Source organism: Homarus americanus, unplaced genomic scaffold, assembly GCF_018991925.1.
Source record: "Homarus americanus isolate GMGI-L3 unplaced genomic scaffold, GMGI_Hamer_2.0 scaffold824, whole genome shotgun sequence".
NCBI classification, from domain to species: domain Eukaryota; kingdom Metazoa; phylum Arthropoda; class Malacostraca; order Decapoda; family Nephropidae; genus Homarus; species Homarus americanus.
In genome coordinates this window covers 2,938,663-2,957,115 of record NW_024719328.1, presented here as the reverse complement: position 1 = coordinate 2,957,115, position 18,453 = coordinate 2,938,663, and the positions used below count along the sequence as shown (strand labels likewise).

The window sequence follows — 18,453 nt, the reverse complement described above, 5'->3', positions numbered from 1 at the left end:
TCAACTGAATCTGGCAGCCACCAAGCTGTCAGAGTTGGTTGATCTGCAGAAGGCCAGCTCCTCCCCTCCCATCCTGTTCCAGCACAGTGACCAGGAACTGGAGCAATTTCTGGAGGAACCGTACAGTGAGCCAGGTCTGCCCTGCACCACCACCGCAGTGGAAAGAGGAGTGAAGCTCACCACGGAGGCGGCAGACGTGGCCAGCTCTGCCTGGCAGCAGGACCAGGTCACCTGGAACAAGCTGGAGGCCAGGAAGAGAAACAAGCGGAGGGCTAAGAAAGAGGACTACCAGTGCTAGACTGTGGGGACACTGGGACTGAGGGGACACTGTGGGGACAGCCAATGTTAGTGTGCCAACTGTGCTAGTGTGCTGCTGATAAATTGAAGCATACATGCCAATAATAAAGAATGTCTACCATTATTCTTGTTTTTTTTTATGTCGAACCGAAAAGTATCCACAAACCTTCTAATGCACTGATGTTAAAGATTCAAACATATTCGGAACCAGCGTGGCCGATAGACAAATAATCCAACCCAAGCCACTTGATTTTGAAAACTTTTGCCAAACTGTCACTCCCTACTGTACAGTATCACCCTTCATACTTTCTGATATTTGTTGTCATGAAATACAACCTCTGCGTCAGCTACCAAGTTCACTCAGAGGTTTTACTGTTGCAGACATGTCAACTCTCACAGATTTTTCGTGAGTCTCAAGGATTTTCAAGTCAATCTCGTGGTCTCAAGGATAAACCCAAAATTCATCGATTTCTACACCTTCCGCTCACTGGCAAAATTTTAGAGCCACAGGATATGCAGCAAAGAAAATGAAAATTACATGCATTATGAACTGGGCACTTAAACAACATTTTAAATCATAATTGGTTGGAGAAATATAATCAAAGTCATATTCTTTAGCAACTGATCAAACGACACAGGACTGCTGAAAATGATCCCATTAACGGTACACATTTTCACTCGTGATGGAGTGTGTACTCAGCTGTTTGACATGTGCATGACCAAAGGATCTACAGCTGAAGACATTTTTTTAAGAAAATGGATGAAACCTTAATGCACGATAACATTTCATGAGATAACCGCTAATGCTTCTGTAAAACGAGGAGAGAGAAACTTAACCATGACTCGGGTAACCACAAAAAAACCCAGCTGTTTTCTTCAATGGCTGCCCTTGCCACACTTTTCACAACATTGCTTGCAAGGCTGGAGATGCTTACACAAAAACAACAGACTTTGATGTTGAAGATTTCTGTGTGGACATTTACTACTGGTTTGACAAATCAACAAAAAGGAACTTGTCTCTTCAAGAATACTGTTTTGTATGTTTTGTGATAAAGAATATGCCAGCATGGTCAAACATGTATCAAACCACTGGTTGAACCTGGAAAATGCTATTTCCAGAACATTACGGAAGTTTGTTAGAATCAAAAGATATTTCATGAGCAGTGATTTTTTTTATTTTCTTTTACGGGAATTAGCCCACCAGGGCACAGGTCGAACGACCCACAATAGAGCCTAGGGGGCGAAAAAAACCAGATATTAAAAATAGAGAAGAAAAAGGTTATACTGTGTTAATCTACACCAAGAAGATGCCGGAAAACCAGCTTTTTAAAGTGAGACATTGTATGAGTATGGAAACACAGAAGAAGACAGAGCATTCCACAGTTTGGCTGTGTGAGGAAAGAAGGTTGTACTATAACGGGTTATTCTAGTGTGACCGACATCCACACAGAAACGGTTGGCACCGCGGGCAAGACGTGTGTTACGAGCCCATGGCCTTGCCGGCGGTACACAGGATGCCAAATCCACCAACCATTGTCCGTTAAAGTACCTGTAAAAGAGAGAGAGAGAGAGAGTGAAGCAACATTGTGGCAAAGAGAAATGGAAGAAAGATTGTCAACTAAAGGAGGAGAGTTAATAAGACAAAATACCTTTGAGTCCACCCTATCTCACAGCCAGGCAAGATATAAATGTCTGCAGTAACAATTTGAGGATCCCATGACAAGTTCATTAGTCGGTACTACAACTGTTTATCATTGGGAATAAGTTCATTCAACTGGAGACCCACTCATCTCAGTTTTGCATGATTTTCTTAAATAACTTGACTGCTGATTTCTAGATGTCAAGAAGGTGAAAGACATTGGAGCAGAGATGATAAACCTTGATGATGGCATGACCATGAAGACTGATGAGCAGCTGCACATTGGAATCTCAATAAATGTGCACTCCAGAAAATGTTCAGTGATCATAAGGTTCTACCATGACATTAGATCTCTTTATGTACAGTACAGTACAAGCATTTAACTACGCTAAAAGCCATTTGCCTCGAGATAACCCTGTGCTCAAGAATGTTAGGTTTCTCAAAATTGCAAAGAAAGATTCAGCAAAATTGTCTCAACTTGAATACTTCATTGACTGGTATTCATCTCTCCGTCCATTTAACAGTGATATAGCAAAAATGGAATTAATAAAGGAGGAATTAATTTCTTATCAGTTGCTAGAAGAAAGGGCTGTGCCAGCAGAAGTGTAGGAAAAGGCAGCAACAAACATTGAGGATACTGTTAAATCAGGTAAACCCAGTCTACATTCCATGGATGTTGTTTGGGAACACTTGTCCACCAGGAGCAATACAGATGACAGCACCCAATTCTCGCTTCTCAGGCAAGTGGTGCAGTTGATTCTTACAATACCACACTCAAATGCAGCTGAAGAAAGAGATTTTCAATGGTCAGGAAAAATAAAACATTCTTCTGCCCCAATCTAGACCCAGAAGAAACCCTTGGGAGCACAGTTATTACTAAAATGGCTCTTCCAATGAAGAATCCAGCTTATAAATTCGAACCTCCAAAGGAACTTCTAATGGCAGCTAAGAAGGCAACCAGGGAGTACAATCAAGCTCACAACAACAAATGTTAAAAGACTCTCCTCAAAACAGATAATAACTGTATACTTGTAAGAAAAATATCAAAATAACAGGAATAATGTATTTTTTATGATAATTCTCTAACATTTAAAGTGCCTTCCTGCTGTATGGTAGTACTGCACTGTACTTTACAGTAGCAGTGGACTCTTCTACATAACCTCACGGATTTGCACGCTTCATGGTTGATGTCTCTGCTATTCATGCTATATTAACTAAAATTCTGGGTGGTTGTAACAGTACAATTTCCTAACTACTGAAAAGATTGTGGGTTCCCAGATACTGACACAGAACAGAATACAGTGGTCCCTCGTTTAACAAACACAATTCGTTCCACAGAGTCGTTCGTTAACCAAAAATTTTGTTAACCGAATCTATTATTTCAATGGGATATTGGGTAATTGGCTCCAACTCACAGAAAAATATACATACAAAGTACTGTATACCGGTAATAGAATTAAAAACAAACATTAAATATAAACTAAATACCTGTACAGTACTGTACTGTACAGTATACAGTACTTTACAATAATAAATAAAAAACAATAGAATAATGTATTTTAACTTAGGTACTTTGAGGTGTGTATGTCGTATTCCCGGCAGCTTTGTTTAAATATCAAACAGCTGAGTATAGAGGTAGTCGATGTAAAAATGCAAAAATATTCCAGAGACCAACAAAGTCAATGTTCACGCCACTGTAAACAAAGTTAAACTGAGAAGCGTTGTTGGGTGATTCAATCAGCCGATGGGCGAACAAAAACTGTTCCCCATGCTGTATATATTATCAATATGTTAACTAAATTTCAAAATAACCAATAATTTTAATATGGAAAATGCAGAAATATCAAGAGATCAACTTTCTTGATATTTAATCTACTGGAAACGAATGTAAACATAGAACCAATTACTGTACAGGTACAGTATTGGCTGACTAGCCGATCAGCTGATGGGCACATCAAAACATGTTTGTCGTAAGGATTTCGTAAATCAAAATTTTGTTGGTTAATCAAACTGAAAATCCTTATGGGAGCTAATTTGTAAACCAAAATTTCTTTGATCGAACCATTCGTTAACCGAGGGATCACTAATATAATAAATTGAAAAAACTGAAAGGATAAAGTAAGAAGGATTAATAATACAGTATAGTCTCGGTTCATGCGGTCAATTAAACCCGTGGAGGTCCGCGTAAAACGAGAAACATGTAAACGAAATAACAGAACATATGGGATTAATTGAAATAGACTGGGCCGACCCCCAAACTTCACTTTTTCCGATACAATACGTACGTTGTAGTAAAAATAACATCTTAATTTTATGATGGTATGCACCCACAATTAATATTTAAGAGAAATATCAATAATATTAGGCTTTTTAACACTTACGTTAGTAGAAAAGATGGCTGGGCACACAGGGATGGGGGATTGGTTCCAAGGCAGAAGGTAGATTATTGGCCCTCACCTGTATCACTTGTATCACTATCCACCACAGAGGTTTGCAGCAGGGCCTCTTTGTCAAACTCCTCAAAGTCCATATCCTCACTATCACTATCACTGACTTGGGCTGGCTGCGGTGGGTGGCGGGTGAAGAACTCGGTAATATTTTGTTGACTGGGCGACATTGTGCGCACCTTGCCCGCGCCGCTTCCCGCGTAAATGATGGAATGAACCGCGTAAATAAAAATTGTCGGTCTGGCAAGGTGCCGCGTAAATGACCAAACGCGGAAACCAAATCTGCGTAAATTGAGACTATACTGTAAATGAAAAGAAAATGGCCCCTTACAATTGTACATACCTCTGTTGTAATAAATCAGTGATGTAGTCCTTGCCTGATTTGCGTTTGCCACTGAACAAAAATATCAACACAGGATTTTCGGACATGATAACAGCTGTAAAAAGAAATATACTGTATTAAAAATACAGGACAGGGTAATTAATTAAAAAGTTAATACAGTACCAGTATATATATTACAGTAAACCCTCGAAGATCAGGACCTGGTAAATGCAGATTTCGGAAGATGTGGACACAATTTTTGGGGATTCTGGAGTAAGAAGCGTCCCTAAGAAGCCTTCCCAAAACAGGGTGAAGGTATTTTAGGCTTTAAGTTTTTTATCTTAAAAAATTTAGCTGACTAGACTTAGCAGAATATAAATTACATTGCTGGAATCCTTGTAAGACATTGATTAATTTGAGTACAGTGGTCCCTCGGTTAACGAGCACAATCCGTTCTAGAAGGTTGCTCGTTAACTGAATAACTCGTTAACCGAAACCATTGTTTCAATGGGTTTTTGGGTAATTGGTTCCAGCTCACCAAAAATTGCCTAAATTCAACAAAAAAGGTAGAAAAGTACACTTACTTTAAGATGTGTATGTAGAAGGCTCCTGGTTGATGAGGATGATAATGGGAATTAGAATGGGGGTGGAGGAGAAGGGAGAAGAGAAGGCATTGGGATGGAAGAGAAGTCACCCTATGGAGCCATTTCACGCATAAAATTTTAGTTCTCTTGGTGTAATTCAAGATTATTTTTTTTAAATCAACACTGAACTGCAATATAGATTGTCAATATGTAAAATAAATTTAAAAATGACCAATAATTTGCTTGTAAACACAGAAAAAAGAGTTTAGTTGAAGAGAGTCTCAAGCAAGATGTTACCTCCACTGAAAAGAGAGACTGGCACCTGTTTGGTGTGTTGAGAGGCTGGATGGCGTGCATAAAACTAGTCACTTTACCTTCAATTATGTTCAATAATTGTTAAAATGACAAAAAATTTAATATTAAACCTTTAAAATTATTGAATAGGAAAAACTTCTTGATATTTACTAAAATGGTAAGGAATTTAAGCCCTAGAACCGATTACTGTATTGGCGGACTAATACTACAGCTGGTGGACCGCCCAATGCAAGCGAAAACATGTTGAGGTCGGCTAGTAAGAAGCTCGTTAATTGAGGGATTGCTCGTGAACCGAATAACGAAGTTAAGAATCTTATGGAAGGCAACTCATTAACCGAAATCTCGTTAACCGAGGCGCTCGTTAACCGAGGGACCACTTTATAAACATCATATTATTATTACAGTAGAACGTCGATATAACACGAGATACATTCCAAGAGTGGTCGCTTATTCCAATTATTCCATTGTTTCAATGGAATAATTTACTTTGGCACTTGAGAGAAACACAAAATACTAAAAAGACTGACAGTCTCCCCAGATGCACCTCCGCCCATCTCCTAGGATAAACAAAAATTATTTTTTTGTTTTACGTATATGGGTAGATGCATCGCGTAAAGTGAAAGTCCGGTTCTGGCGAGGTATTGCGTAAATGCGAAATCGCGGAAAGTGAAACCTCATAAAGCGGGGTATAACTGTACTGTATTGGCGGACTAGCCGATCAGCTGATGCTCACAACAAAACGTGTTTGTAACAAGGATTTCGTGAATCGAAGTTTTGTTCGTTAATCGAATTGAAAATCCTTATGGGAGCTAATTCGTCAACCGAAATTTTGTTAATTGAACTGTCCGTTAGCCGAGGGACCAATGTATGTATGTATGTATGTATGTATGTATGTATGTATATATATATATATATATATATATATATATATATATATATATATATATATATATATATATATATATATATATATATATATATATATATATATATATATATATATATATATATATATATATATATATATATATATATATATATATATATATATTTTTGATAAAATCACGGGAGATAGGCTTGAAATTGCCTTGGCTTTAAGTCTTTATTCAAGACATCTTCAGGGGCATGATTTGCCTCTGAAGATATCAACGAAAACGTGTGTTTATCAAGATTTGTCTTATCCACTTTTCATTGTGGTTTGCATGAGTAACATATATATATATATATATATATATATATATATATATATATATATATATATATATATATATATATATATATATATATATATATATATATATATATATATATATATATATATATATATATATATATATATATATATAAGTCATGCACCGGTTAGATCTGACATATCGTCTGTGCCCCCCCCCCAAAAAAACACTTCCGTGACGCCTACTGGACCACCACTCCACTACCCCCTGACGGAGACACGATGATCCTCCCCATACTGGTCAGATATTATGTGTTAAAGGAATATGTTTCCTTGATTAGGCTTTTTTAAGCATTTGCCTCCAGGTGTAATGTTAACCTACATCTATTGAGGATAAAATCTTTCACCTACAAATTGGCAATAACATATTTGCTGTAATCAGACATATCTAGTTGCCTCAACAATTGCCAGTTGCAATTTCAAATTCTGTGGCATTACTAAAAATTGTAAAGTTTCTGGTGCACTCTAAGATTAAGAGAGAAAACGGAGGACTCAGGCGTCCTGATGTGAGAGAAAACAGATTCGAATGTCGGGGGACCAAATGAAAAAAAGCATAGCTACACGTTTTGTGGACTACAATATTAAGCGTACCCTTTTCATCACTTTGTAATAAACCTAGCCATGCCTATGTATGTTTATGATATTTACCATAACATTATATGTATATTTAATGGGTCTAAATGGTCATAAAATGGGTGCCTGAACCAATTAGAATAAATCCCATAGGTTCTGTACTTTTGTTATCGGCGGGGTCCTAATTAGGCGCGATAACCAAGGGATGACTGTATATACTTGTGACACTGGCCAGTTGCTTCTGGTGTTATGGTACAGGAGTACCAAGTGACAGCACTAGGATCCCCCTCCCTCTATCAAGGAATAAACAATTAAAATTTAAATTGAAAAAAAAAACATTCAAATAAATTACTATCTTACAAGAATCCCTCCAATGTAAGTTATAATCACCCAGGTCGTTTGGGTGGAAAATTATGAGAAGAGCTTAGTCACTCTTAAGTAATGAGAAATAAACACGCAGGCCTTCAGCGCCAACTGTCAAATCTTATCTCAAATAAATAAAGAAACAAACGCCAGACATTCTGTCACCTCACCTCCCGCCCCCTCCCCCCCTCCGTCTTCCCACCACCCTCGTGTTCAAGATAAAAGATTGGTGATTTCTTTATGTTTATTTTATATAATATCTCAGACTAAAGTTACGATAATATAATTTGCGTTGCTGAAATCCTTGCAAGACAGAGATTAATTTGAATATAAGCGTCATATATTTTGCTCCAGATATAAAAAATGTAGTACATTAGTGTACAGTACTGTAGTACATTTTATAAAAAGTTTTCAACTGTATTTTTGGGTAGATTTACATAAATTTCTTCATTTATTTTCATCCATTTACATGCACACACCATATTAAAAGAAACGTAAAATAAATAAATGACCTTAAAGGAAAGATGGAGTGCACAAGTACTAATTTGATTACGGTACTAAAATTGTTATGTCTAGTGCGAATTACAACATGTTTATATTCAAATAAATCAGTATCTTACAAGAATCCAAGCTATGTTAATTATATTTTCCTAGGTCATATCACTGGCATTTTAAAATGAGAGAAGCTTAGTAGGACTGTTAAATAAACACACAGAGACCTTCGCCTCAAACTTATCACCTCAACCTCCCCCCCTCAACCCCTCGCTGGGTGGCGTGGCTGGTTCCGTCAGTCCCTCCCTTTCCTCCCTTCCTTCCTCCCCCCCACCAGCCAGGCTTTTAGGTTTACAGTTTTTGTCTTATATAATATCTCAGACTAAAGTTATGAGATTATAATTTGCATTGCTGGAATCCTTGCAAGACAGCCAATAATTTGAATATAAACATCATATATTTTGCTCAAGAGATAAAAATTGTTGTACATTAGTGTACAGTACTGTAGTACATTTTATAAAAAAGTTTTTCAACTGTATTTTTGGGTAGATTTACATAGATTTCTTAGTGCAAAGCTGGAGTGCACATGTACAGTAGTACCCCGCTTAACGCGGTCAATTGAACACACAGGGTACCGCGTTAAGTGAACAACAGAACATATGGGATTAATTCCAATAGAGACTGGCCCGATCCCCAAACTCCACTTTTTTACGACACACAACTAATGTTGTAGTAAAAATATTATCTTAACTTTATGATGGTATGCACACACAATTAATAATTAAGAGAAATATCAATAATATTAGGTTTTTTAACACTTACATTTGTAGAAAAGATGGCTGGGCACACGGGGATGGGGGGTTGGTTCCGAGGGAGAGGGCAGATTATTGGCCCTCACCTGTATCACTTGTATCAATTGTATCACTATCCACCACAGAGGCTTGCAGGGCCTCTTTGTCAAACCCCTCAAAGTCCATATAAGTCCATATCCTCACTATAATTATCACTATCACTGACTTGGGCCGGCTGTGGTGGGTGGCGGGTGAAGAACTCGGTAATGTTTTGATGACTGGGCGACCTTGTGCGCATCGTGCCCGCGCCGCTTCCCGCGTATATGAGTAGATGAACCGCGTTAAGTGAAAGTTCGGTCCTGGCGAGGCACCGCGTATATGAGAAATCGCGTTAAGTGGGGTACAACTGTACAAATTTGATTACGGTACTAAAATTGTTTTGTCTAGTGCAAATTATAGCATGTTTATATTCAAATTAATCAGTATCTTACAAGAATCCCAGCTATGTTAATTATATTCACCTAGGTCATATCACTGGCTTTTTATAAGAGAGAAGCTTAGTCACCTAAGAACTGATAAATATACACGCTTAAGACCTGGGCCTGTGCCAACTGTCAAACGTACTACCTCCCCTCCCCCCACGCCCCCTCGCACCCTCTCTCTCCCCCATCTGCTGGCGTTGCTGGAATCCTAGTAAAACAGTGAATAATTTTAATATACAGTCGGCCCTTAACATACGCGGGTTTATAATACACGGCTTTGCAAATACGCGGATTGCCCCGCCGGAGGAATATTCTGTACATTGAAGTAATTGAAGTACATTCAAATCATGCGCCATTCAACTCGCGCGCGGCACCGAACACGGGACACCGCCCGCTCCCGCAACCTCAAACACACACACATAGTTCTCCCTCACTCAGTCAGTCTCGCTGTAACCACGCTTGTGTTGACATCAGCATTGTAGTTGCAAAAATATTACATTTCCGTGAATGTATTATATCAAGCACAGTATGAATAGAATATCACTAATATAAGAGTATTTTAACCGAAAACTACTAAAAAAACGAGTAACATATCTTGAACATCAGAAGGCTAGGTAAAGTCTTTTGTTTTCATGTAGCTTATCCTAATTTACATTGAAATGCATTACGTTTCAGCAAAACTACTATTTATTTTTGAGAATATGGAAATGTAATATTTTGCTGAAATGACGTACGTATTACAGTGGAAAGTGACGAAAGCAATGACTCGCTTTCTTTCGTTCAAAAGATGTTACCGTAATCGCTTTTCGCATGGTTTTCAGTAAAAAAACTGTTGTATTACAATAATATTCTATCCTAATTCACTTGTGATGCAACAGTTTTTTAACTGAAAACCATTCGAAAAGCGATTACGGCAACATCTTTTGAACGAAAGAAAGCGAAAGTCACTGTTTTCGTCACTTTCCACTGTAATACGTACGTCATTTCAGCAAAAATATTACATTTCCGTGAATGTAGTATATGAAGCACAGTATGAATATAATATCATTGTAATATAACAGTATTTTAACCAAAAACTATTAAAAAAACCAGTAACATCTCTTGAACATTGGAAGGTTAGGTAAAGTCTTTTGTTTTCGTCATGTATTTTATCCTATTTTACATTGAAATACATCACGTTTCAGCAAAACTACTATGTATTTCTGAGAATATATTCATTCAGGCACAGTTTAGGTAAAATATACATGTGCTGTGACATTTTTTAATTGAAAACGATTCGAAAAACACGTACCCTCTAGCCCTGTTCAAGGATAAGACTGGGAGGAGCTGTTTGGTGCTTAAGACGATGACTAGGAAAATGATTTTGATGGATTTTAATGAAAATATTCAGAAAGACCCTGGCACTGTCTAGGAAAGTGGCTGCTGAAGGATTCTGGGACATGGCAGAGGACGAGATTAGGGAGCTAATTGAAGAGCACGACACTGAGCTGACCGAGGAGGATCTACAGGAGTTAGTAGACTCAGGCAAGGAAGAGGAAGCGAAAGGGAAAGAGGATGAGGAAGAGCACCAAGAAATAACGTTGGAGAAGTTGGGGGAGATGACCCGGAATATTGAGGCACTGAAAAACCTGGCCTATAGTATGGACCCCTCCATGGTGCGTGCCCTGAAATTCATGCGAGGGATGGATGACGTTTTCACTCCATACAAAAACATCATGGAAGAAATGAAAGAAAGAGAGGACAACTCCCATCACCATGTTCTTTGATCACCGAAGGAGAGATTTAACACCATCAATCACTGGCGGCAGTGAGGAAGCAGCTGAATCCACCGTCGTCCCCACTTCACCACCCGTTATGGAATTGAGCGACGATGAGCCCGATGACCCCCGTCCTGTCACCGAGGATAGGTACTGTACAGTAAAGTGAAATTTTTATCTGGTTTTTTTTTAATAGCTTTTCTTGCCATGTTTATTGTTTGTAAAAATGCACAGCACAGTACAGTTCAGTACTGTACATAGGAAGTGGAGGTGCAGTTATTCACAAAACATTTGTGTTCGTTGTCGGCAGTAGTGACGGTGAGGAGGAGGAGGAGGCACAGGGGGTGGAGGAGGTGGAGGAGGTAGAGGAGGGAGCGTAGGGAGCAGGTTGGGAGGAGTGGTGACCTTGGACGTGGGAGCAGGGACGAGTGGAGATGCCAGCCAGTACATTACGGGTGTATTAATTGTTTTTATAGCTATTTTTGCATTTTAAGATTAAATATTGTACATTACGTTTCAACAAAACTACCATTTATTTCTGAGAACATGGAAATGTAATATTTTTGCTGAATTGATGTACATATTATAGTGGGAAGTGGGATAAAATTGTGACGAAAGCAATGACTTTCTCTTTCTTTCGTTCAAAAGATGTTACCATAAGCGCTTTTCGAATGGTTTTCAGTTGTGGGATTATAAGGCTATTGATAGGATAGAATATTATTGTAAAACAGTACGAGTATATCAGTTTTTTAACTGAAAACCATTCGAAAAGCGATTACGGTAAAGTCTTTTGAATAACGAAAGAAAGCGAAAGTCATTGTTTTCGTCTTTCCACTGTAATATGTACGTCATTCCAGCAAAAATATTATATTTCCATATTAATTTCTGAGAATACCTATATTCATTCAGTCACAGTTAAGGTAAAATATACTTGTGATGTAATATTTTAATGAAAATACCAGTTACAGTCAACCCTCACTTTACGCGGTTAATATAACCCACAGGGTACCGCGGAAAGTGAGAAACGGGTAAAGTGAATAACATAACATATGGGATTAAATGAAATAGAGACCAGCTGACCCCCAAATTCCACTTTTTCCAACACAATACCTATGTTCTAGTAAAAATAACATCTTAATTTTATGATGGTACATGCACACAATTAATACTTGAGAGAAATAGAGAAATACAGTCGCCAAGTTAATGTCCATTCAAATAATGGACTCAACTCCCTCCCCCTCTTCTCACACTACACTTGCTGGCTCTTCCCTCTCTGAGAAATTTTTGGGGGAAAACCAGGTATAGTAATAAATAATACCTCAAACTAAAGTTAGGATAATATAATTAACATTGCTGGATTCCTTGTAAGACCAGGAATATTTTGAATATAATTGTCATATATTTTGCACAAAAGATAACATATTTACTCAGAGTAAACATTATATCTAAAATTTGTATGTCTAATGCAAAATCTATGATGTTTATATTCAAAATGATCATCAAATTGTAAGAATTCCAGCAATGTAAATTATATTCTGGCCGGGTAATTTGTATGAATTTTATGAGCTAAAACAAATATCTTCAGTTAATAAAAAAAAAAATATTCTTCACGACACTATCTGTCAATCAAAGTACCCCACCTTGCCTCCCCCCCTCTTCCAACCGCCAGATGGTCGGTCCGTCCCAACCCTCCCCCCCACCCCCACCAACCCTCCCTTCAAGAGAAAGGTTGGGTGAAAAAACTAGATTTTAACATTTAGTATTAAATAATACCTCAGATTAAAGTTAGGATAATATAATTGACATTGCTGGATTCCTTGTAAAACCAGGAATATTTTGAATATAAATGTCATATATTTTGCACAAAAGATAACATATTTACTCAGAGTAAACATTATATCTAAAATTTGTATGTCTAATGCAAAATATATGATGTTTATATTCAAAATGATCATCAAATTGTAAGAATTCCAGCAATGTAAATTATATTCTGGCCGGGTAATTTGTATGAATTTTATGAGCTAAAACAAATATCTTCAGTTAATAAAAAAAAAAATATTCTTCACACCATGACCAAGTGCCAGGTGGTCGGTCGCCGGTCCCTCCCTCCCTCCCACCCCCCACCAACCCTCCCTACCAGATGAATGTGTGGGAATACCAGACTGTTTACCTTTTTAGTAATAAATAATAAATCAGACTAAAGTTAGGATAATATAATTGACATTGCTGGATTCCTTGTAAGACCAGGAATATTTTGAATATAAATGTCATATATTTTGCACAAAAGATAACATATTTACTCAGAGTAAACATTATATCTAAAATTTGTATGTCTAATGCAAAATCTATGATGTTTATATTCAAAATGATCATCATATTGTAAGAATTCCAGCAATGTAAATTATATTCTGGCCGGATAATTTGTATGAATTTTATGAGCTAAATAAAAAAATTATACTTCACCCGTATAAAGGGGTACACCCACCGCGGAATGTGAGCATCCTGGGTTCTGGCAGGGCACCGTGTAAACGTGGAAACGCGGAATGTGGGACCGTGTAAAGTGAGGGTTGACTGTATTTAGAAATACGGTATCGTAGTTTTCTTTTGTTTCAAATTTAATTAACAAAGATTGATGTTTCAAATGTACTGAACAAAAATTTATGTGCAGTATCTATAAATAAACTTTAAAAAATGAATACTTTACGTTTTACATCGTCCTGTGCATACCATACCATGCATCTGGCTACTTTGGGCTTGCTATGATGACGCAAGAGATCTGCCCTAGCAACTGTACCGACACAGCTGGTGGTGTGTTGGTGTGTCATTTCCATTGTTTACTGGTAGTTACTGGTAAATATTTTTCAACCAAACGAAACTATTACCAGTTTAGATGTCGACCCCCAATTTTTTGCCAAATAATTTGGTCTTAAAAACTTGAACTACACACAGGTATATACGGTAAATAAGGACATGGGGGGACCAGGTTTTGTTTTGGGGGGCACATATACGCGGATTTTTAACATCCACGGGTATCTCTGTTACGTAACCCCCACGTATGTTAAGGGCCAACTGTAAACGTCATGTATTTTGCACAACAGATAAAAATTAATCACCTGTATCACATTACAGTAATGATTTAAGAGTAAAAGTGTATATGTACGTATATAGTATTCCACATACACGTAAGTATAAATAAAAAGTTTATGTGATGATCGGACAACGTCCATTTCGGTTAACGTCACGTTTCCAAGAACGTATCTAGGACGTTAACCGGCGCATGACTGTGTGTGTGTGTGTGTGTGTGTGTGTGTGTGTGTGTGTGTGTGTGTATATATATATATATATATATATATATATATATATATATATATATATATATATATATATATATATATATATATATACACAGTAGTACCCCGCTTAACGCGGTCAATAAAACCCACAGGGTACCGTGTTAAGTGAAAACCGCGCTAAGTGAACAACAGAACATATGGGATTAATTCCAATAGAAACTGGCCCGACCCCAAACTCCACTTTTTCCGACACAATACCTATGTTCTAGTAAAAATAACATCTTAATTTTATGATGGTACATGCACACAATTAATACTTAAGAGAAATAGAGAAATACAGTCGCCAAGTTAATGTCCATTCAAATAATGGACTCAACTCCCTCCCCCTCTTCTCACACTACACTCACTGGCTCTTCCCTCTGAGAAATTTTGGGGGGAAAACCACTAAATTTTAATAAATAATACCTCAAACTAAAGTTAGGATAATACAATTGACATTGCTGGATTCCTTGTAAGACCAGGAATATTTTGAATATAAATGTCATATATTTTGCACAAAAGATAACATATTTACTCAGAGTAAACATTATATCTAAAATTTGTGTCTAATGCAAAATCTATGATGTTTATATTCAAAATGATCACCAAATTGTAAGAATTCCAGCAATGTAAATTATATTCTGACCGGGTAATTTGTATGAATTTTATGAGCTAAAACAAATATCTTCAGTTAATAAAAAAAAAAAATAATATTCTTCACACGGTAACAGATGGTCGGTCGGTCCCTCCCTCCCCCCCATCCCCCACCAACCCTCCCTACCAGATGTGTGGGAAAACCAGAATATTTACCTTTTTAGTAATAAATAATACCTCAAACTAAAGTTAGGATAATATAATTGACATTGCTGGATTCCTTGTAAGACCAGGAATATTTTGAATATAAATGTCATATATTTTGCACAAAAGATAACATATTTACTCAGAGTAAACATTATATCTAAAATTTGTATGTCTAATGCAAAATCTATGATGTTTATATTCAAAATGATCATCATATTGTAAGAATTCCAGCAATGTAAATTATATTCTGGCCAGGTAATTTGTATGAATTTTATGAGCTAAAACAGGCAGTCAGGCAGGGTGGCGGGTGGGGGGAATCTAAACATAGCTCTGAGCTGGACACTGCGCGTATACGTGGAAAAAACCCGCGTTAAGTGAAAGTTCGGCTCTGGCGAGGCACCGCGTATACGTGAAATCGCGCTAAGCGAAACCGTGTTAAGCGGGGTATTACTGTACAGTTAACCCTCACTTTACGTGGTTAATGTAACCCGGAGGGTCCCGCGTAAAGTGAGAAACGCGTAAAGTGAATAACATAACATATGGGATTAATTGAAATGGAGTCCGGGCCGACCCCCAAACTCCACTTTTTGACGACACACAACTATGTTGTAGTAAAAATTTTATCTTAACTTTATGATGGTATGAAAAAACAAGTAATATAGAAGAGGTTAGGTTAGGAAAAATAAAGGTTAGGTTAGAAAAACTAAAACTCAGGTGGAACACTTAGGGTAGTAGAAGAGATGGGTCGGCATACGGGGATGGAGGCTGGTTCCGAGGCAGAGGGCAGATTACTGGCCCTCAGGTGAATCACCATTACTAGGTGAAGCACCATCACTGTCACTTACAGTTGTCAGGGCTTCCCTGACAAATCCCTCAAAGTCATCTTCACTGTCACTATCAGTGGCTTGGGCTGGCTGTGGTGGGTTGCGGGCGAAGAACTCGGTTATGCTTTTTTGACGGCTGGTGTTTATGTTGTCGTGATACACCGTGATGTACGGCTCCATAGCCTGCACCAGCCGGGTATGGAAGACTTCATAGCGGTCATCGTCATTGTCGCGGGAAAGGAAGGACTTCATTTTCTCTGCACACTCCATGGCACCCTTAATATCACTATGAGTTAAACTGTGTTCTTCGGAGAATGACGCACCTTCTTCCTCCTCTTCACTGACGTGATCTTCTTCGAACATCTCGTCGGAAGTCACTTCAGGATCTCTGATCACCTCCAGGATGTCGTCGTTGGTGGTCTCGGAGAAGCCTGGAACTGTAACAGTCTGCGCAGCTTCTATGGCAAGGTCCACTGCTACTGCAACATTCTGAACCTCACCAGTCACAGATTGACTCCTCCTCTCACCTGGTATTCCATGCAACACATGTCTCCATGCGTGACGAACTGTAGCAATAGACAGCTGATCCCATGACTCCACCAAGAAGTCCACAGCTTTCTTGATGTTAAATACTCTCCAGAATTGTTTGAACAGTAATTTTTGCTGTGCCAACTGTTGATCCTCATCTTCTTCGCTCTTGCTATCGGTGGTGGTGTCACTCAGGTTACGCAACTCTTCCCTGGTGTTGGTGTAGTCGTTCAGGAGTTTGAATTTTTTTGTTGAGAATGCAGCTTTTACATTACAGATTAACTCTTGGTCCATGGGCTGTAATATAGACGTAGTGTTGGGAGGAAGGAAGACCACTTTTACGTTGGTGTGACGATCTAACAGTAGGGGCGAGTGTCCTGGTGCGTTGTCCAGCAGCAACAAAATATTGAATGGCACATTCTGTCGCTCACAGAATTTTTTTACATCGGGAACAAAACAGTCATCAAACCAGGAGAGGGACAGTGTAGAGAACATCCACGCCTTACGTGCGGTCAGCCAGTGGACATTTAGCTTGGTCATGTCCATGGTTTTGTAGGCGTGCGGCTTGCGTGCTGTGTGGATCACCGATAACTTGAGCTTACAGGTACCGGAGGCATTGGTGGTAAACAGGACGGTGATGCGTTCCTTCTGCATTTTCCGGCCCCGAATCCTGCTGGCATTCTTCACAACGAAGGACTTGGAAGGTAGCTTTTTCCAGAAAAGACCAGATTCGTCCATGTTAAACACCTGGTCGTCACTGTACTGTCCTTCCTCCATAATCTCACGTAAAAACGGAGGAAATTCCCGAGCCGCAGCACGGTCAGCACTCGCTTCTTCATCACCAATGTTTATATTGGTGATCTTGTTCCGGATCTTAAACCTCTGTAACCACCCAGAGGAAGCATTAAAGGGTTTGGGCTTTGTAATTCCCATCTTTCGTGCCACTGCCATGTACAGTTCACGTGCGTAGTCCTTAACAGAGCGCGTGTCGACCATTATGTTCCGTCGCGCCTGACGCACCAAGTACCTCACAAGTAATTTTTCTGTCTTGAGAAGCACCTGGTTGTGAAAATACTTGATCATAGAAGCACCTGTAGACTTTGTGATCTTCATGTGCTCCTTTATCTTGGCTGCATTCTTCTTTATTGTTCGAATCGTAGATTCCTTCACACCATGCTGGCGCGCCAAATCAACCTGCCTTGTTCCTTTCTCCAACTCTTGGATGATGGTATACTTCACCTCGTAGCTTAAGGAACGTCGTGTCTTCTTTGGCTTAGTGCCGCTGGGTCCAGGTAAGGAAAGGTTTCTCTCTGGGGGTGGTGGTGGTCCGGCGGAAGCCATTTTACGGAACAATGGATGCACGTTTACACGGTGTGGCCTTGAGGGATGAAACTGCCGCGGCTAGGTCAAGCGTCGTCTTTCCTCCCTCCCTCCCTAATATAAAAACAATATCTGATAAAGCAGATAAACATTACTTACCTTTAATGAGACTTTTGAGTCTGTTTTCATTTCGCCAGTCTTTCAATGTTTGGAGTTAAATTTGTTACTGAGAGCAGCAGAGAATTCTTCAAATTTGAATCAGTCAGTCGCGACCTCGTTTTGCTTTTAATAAATTTCACGGATGAAAATGCTTGTTCACATCTATATGTCGTTCCGAAACGACATATACAGTCAA

The 18,453-nt window shown here is 38.6% G+C and overlaps 1 protein-coding gene across 1 annotated transcript in view; it reads right to left on the bottom strand.

The window, feature by feature from the left end:
• LOC121860005 (phosphomevalonate kinase-like) overlaps positions 1-18,453 on the bottom strand; it is a gene marked incomplete at its 3' end in the record, with an annotated part of 45,080 nt that overhangs the window by 12,824 nt on the left and 13,803 nt on the right. The window contains 1 exon segment of the mRNA XM_042357018.1: positions 4,727-4,820. Coding sequence (XP_042212952.1) covers positions 4,727-4,820 — 94 coding nt within the window.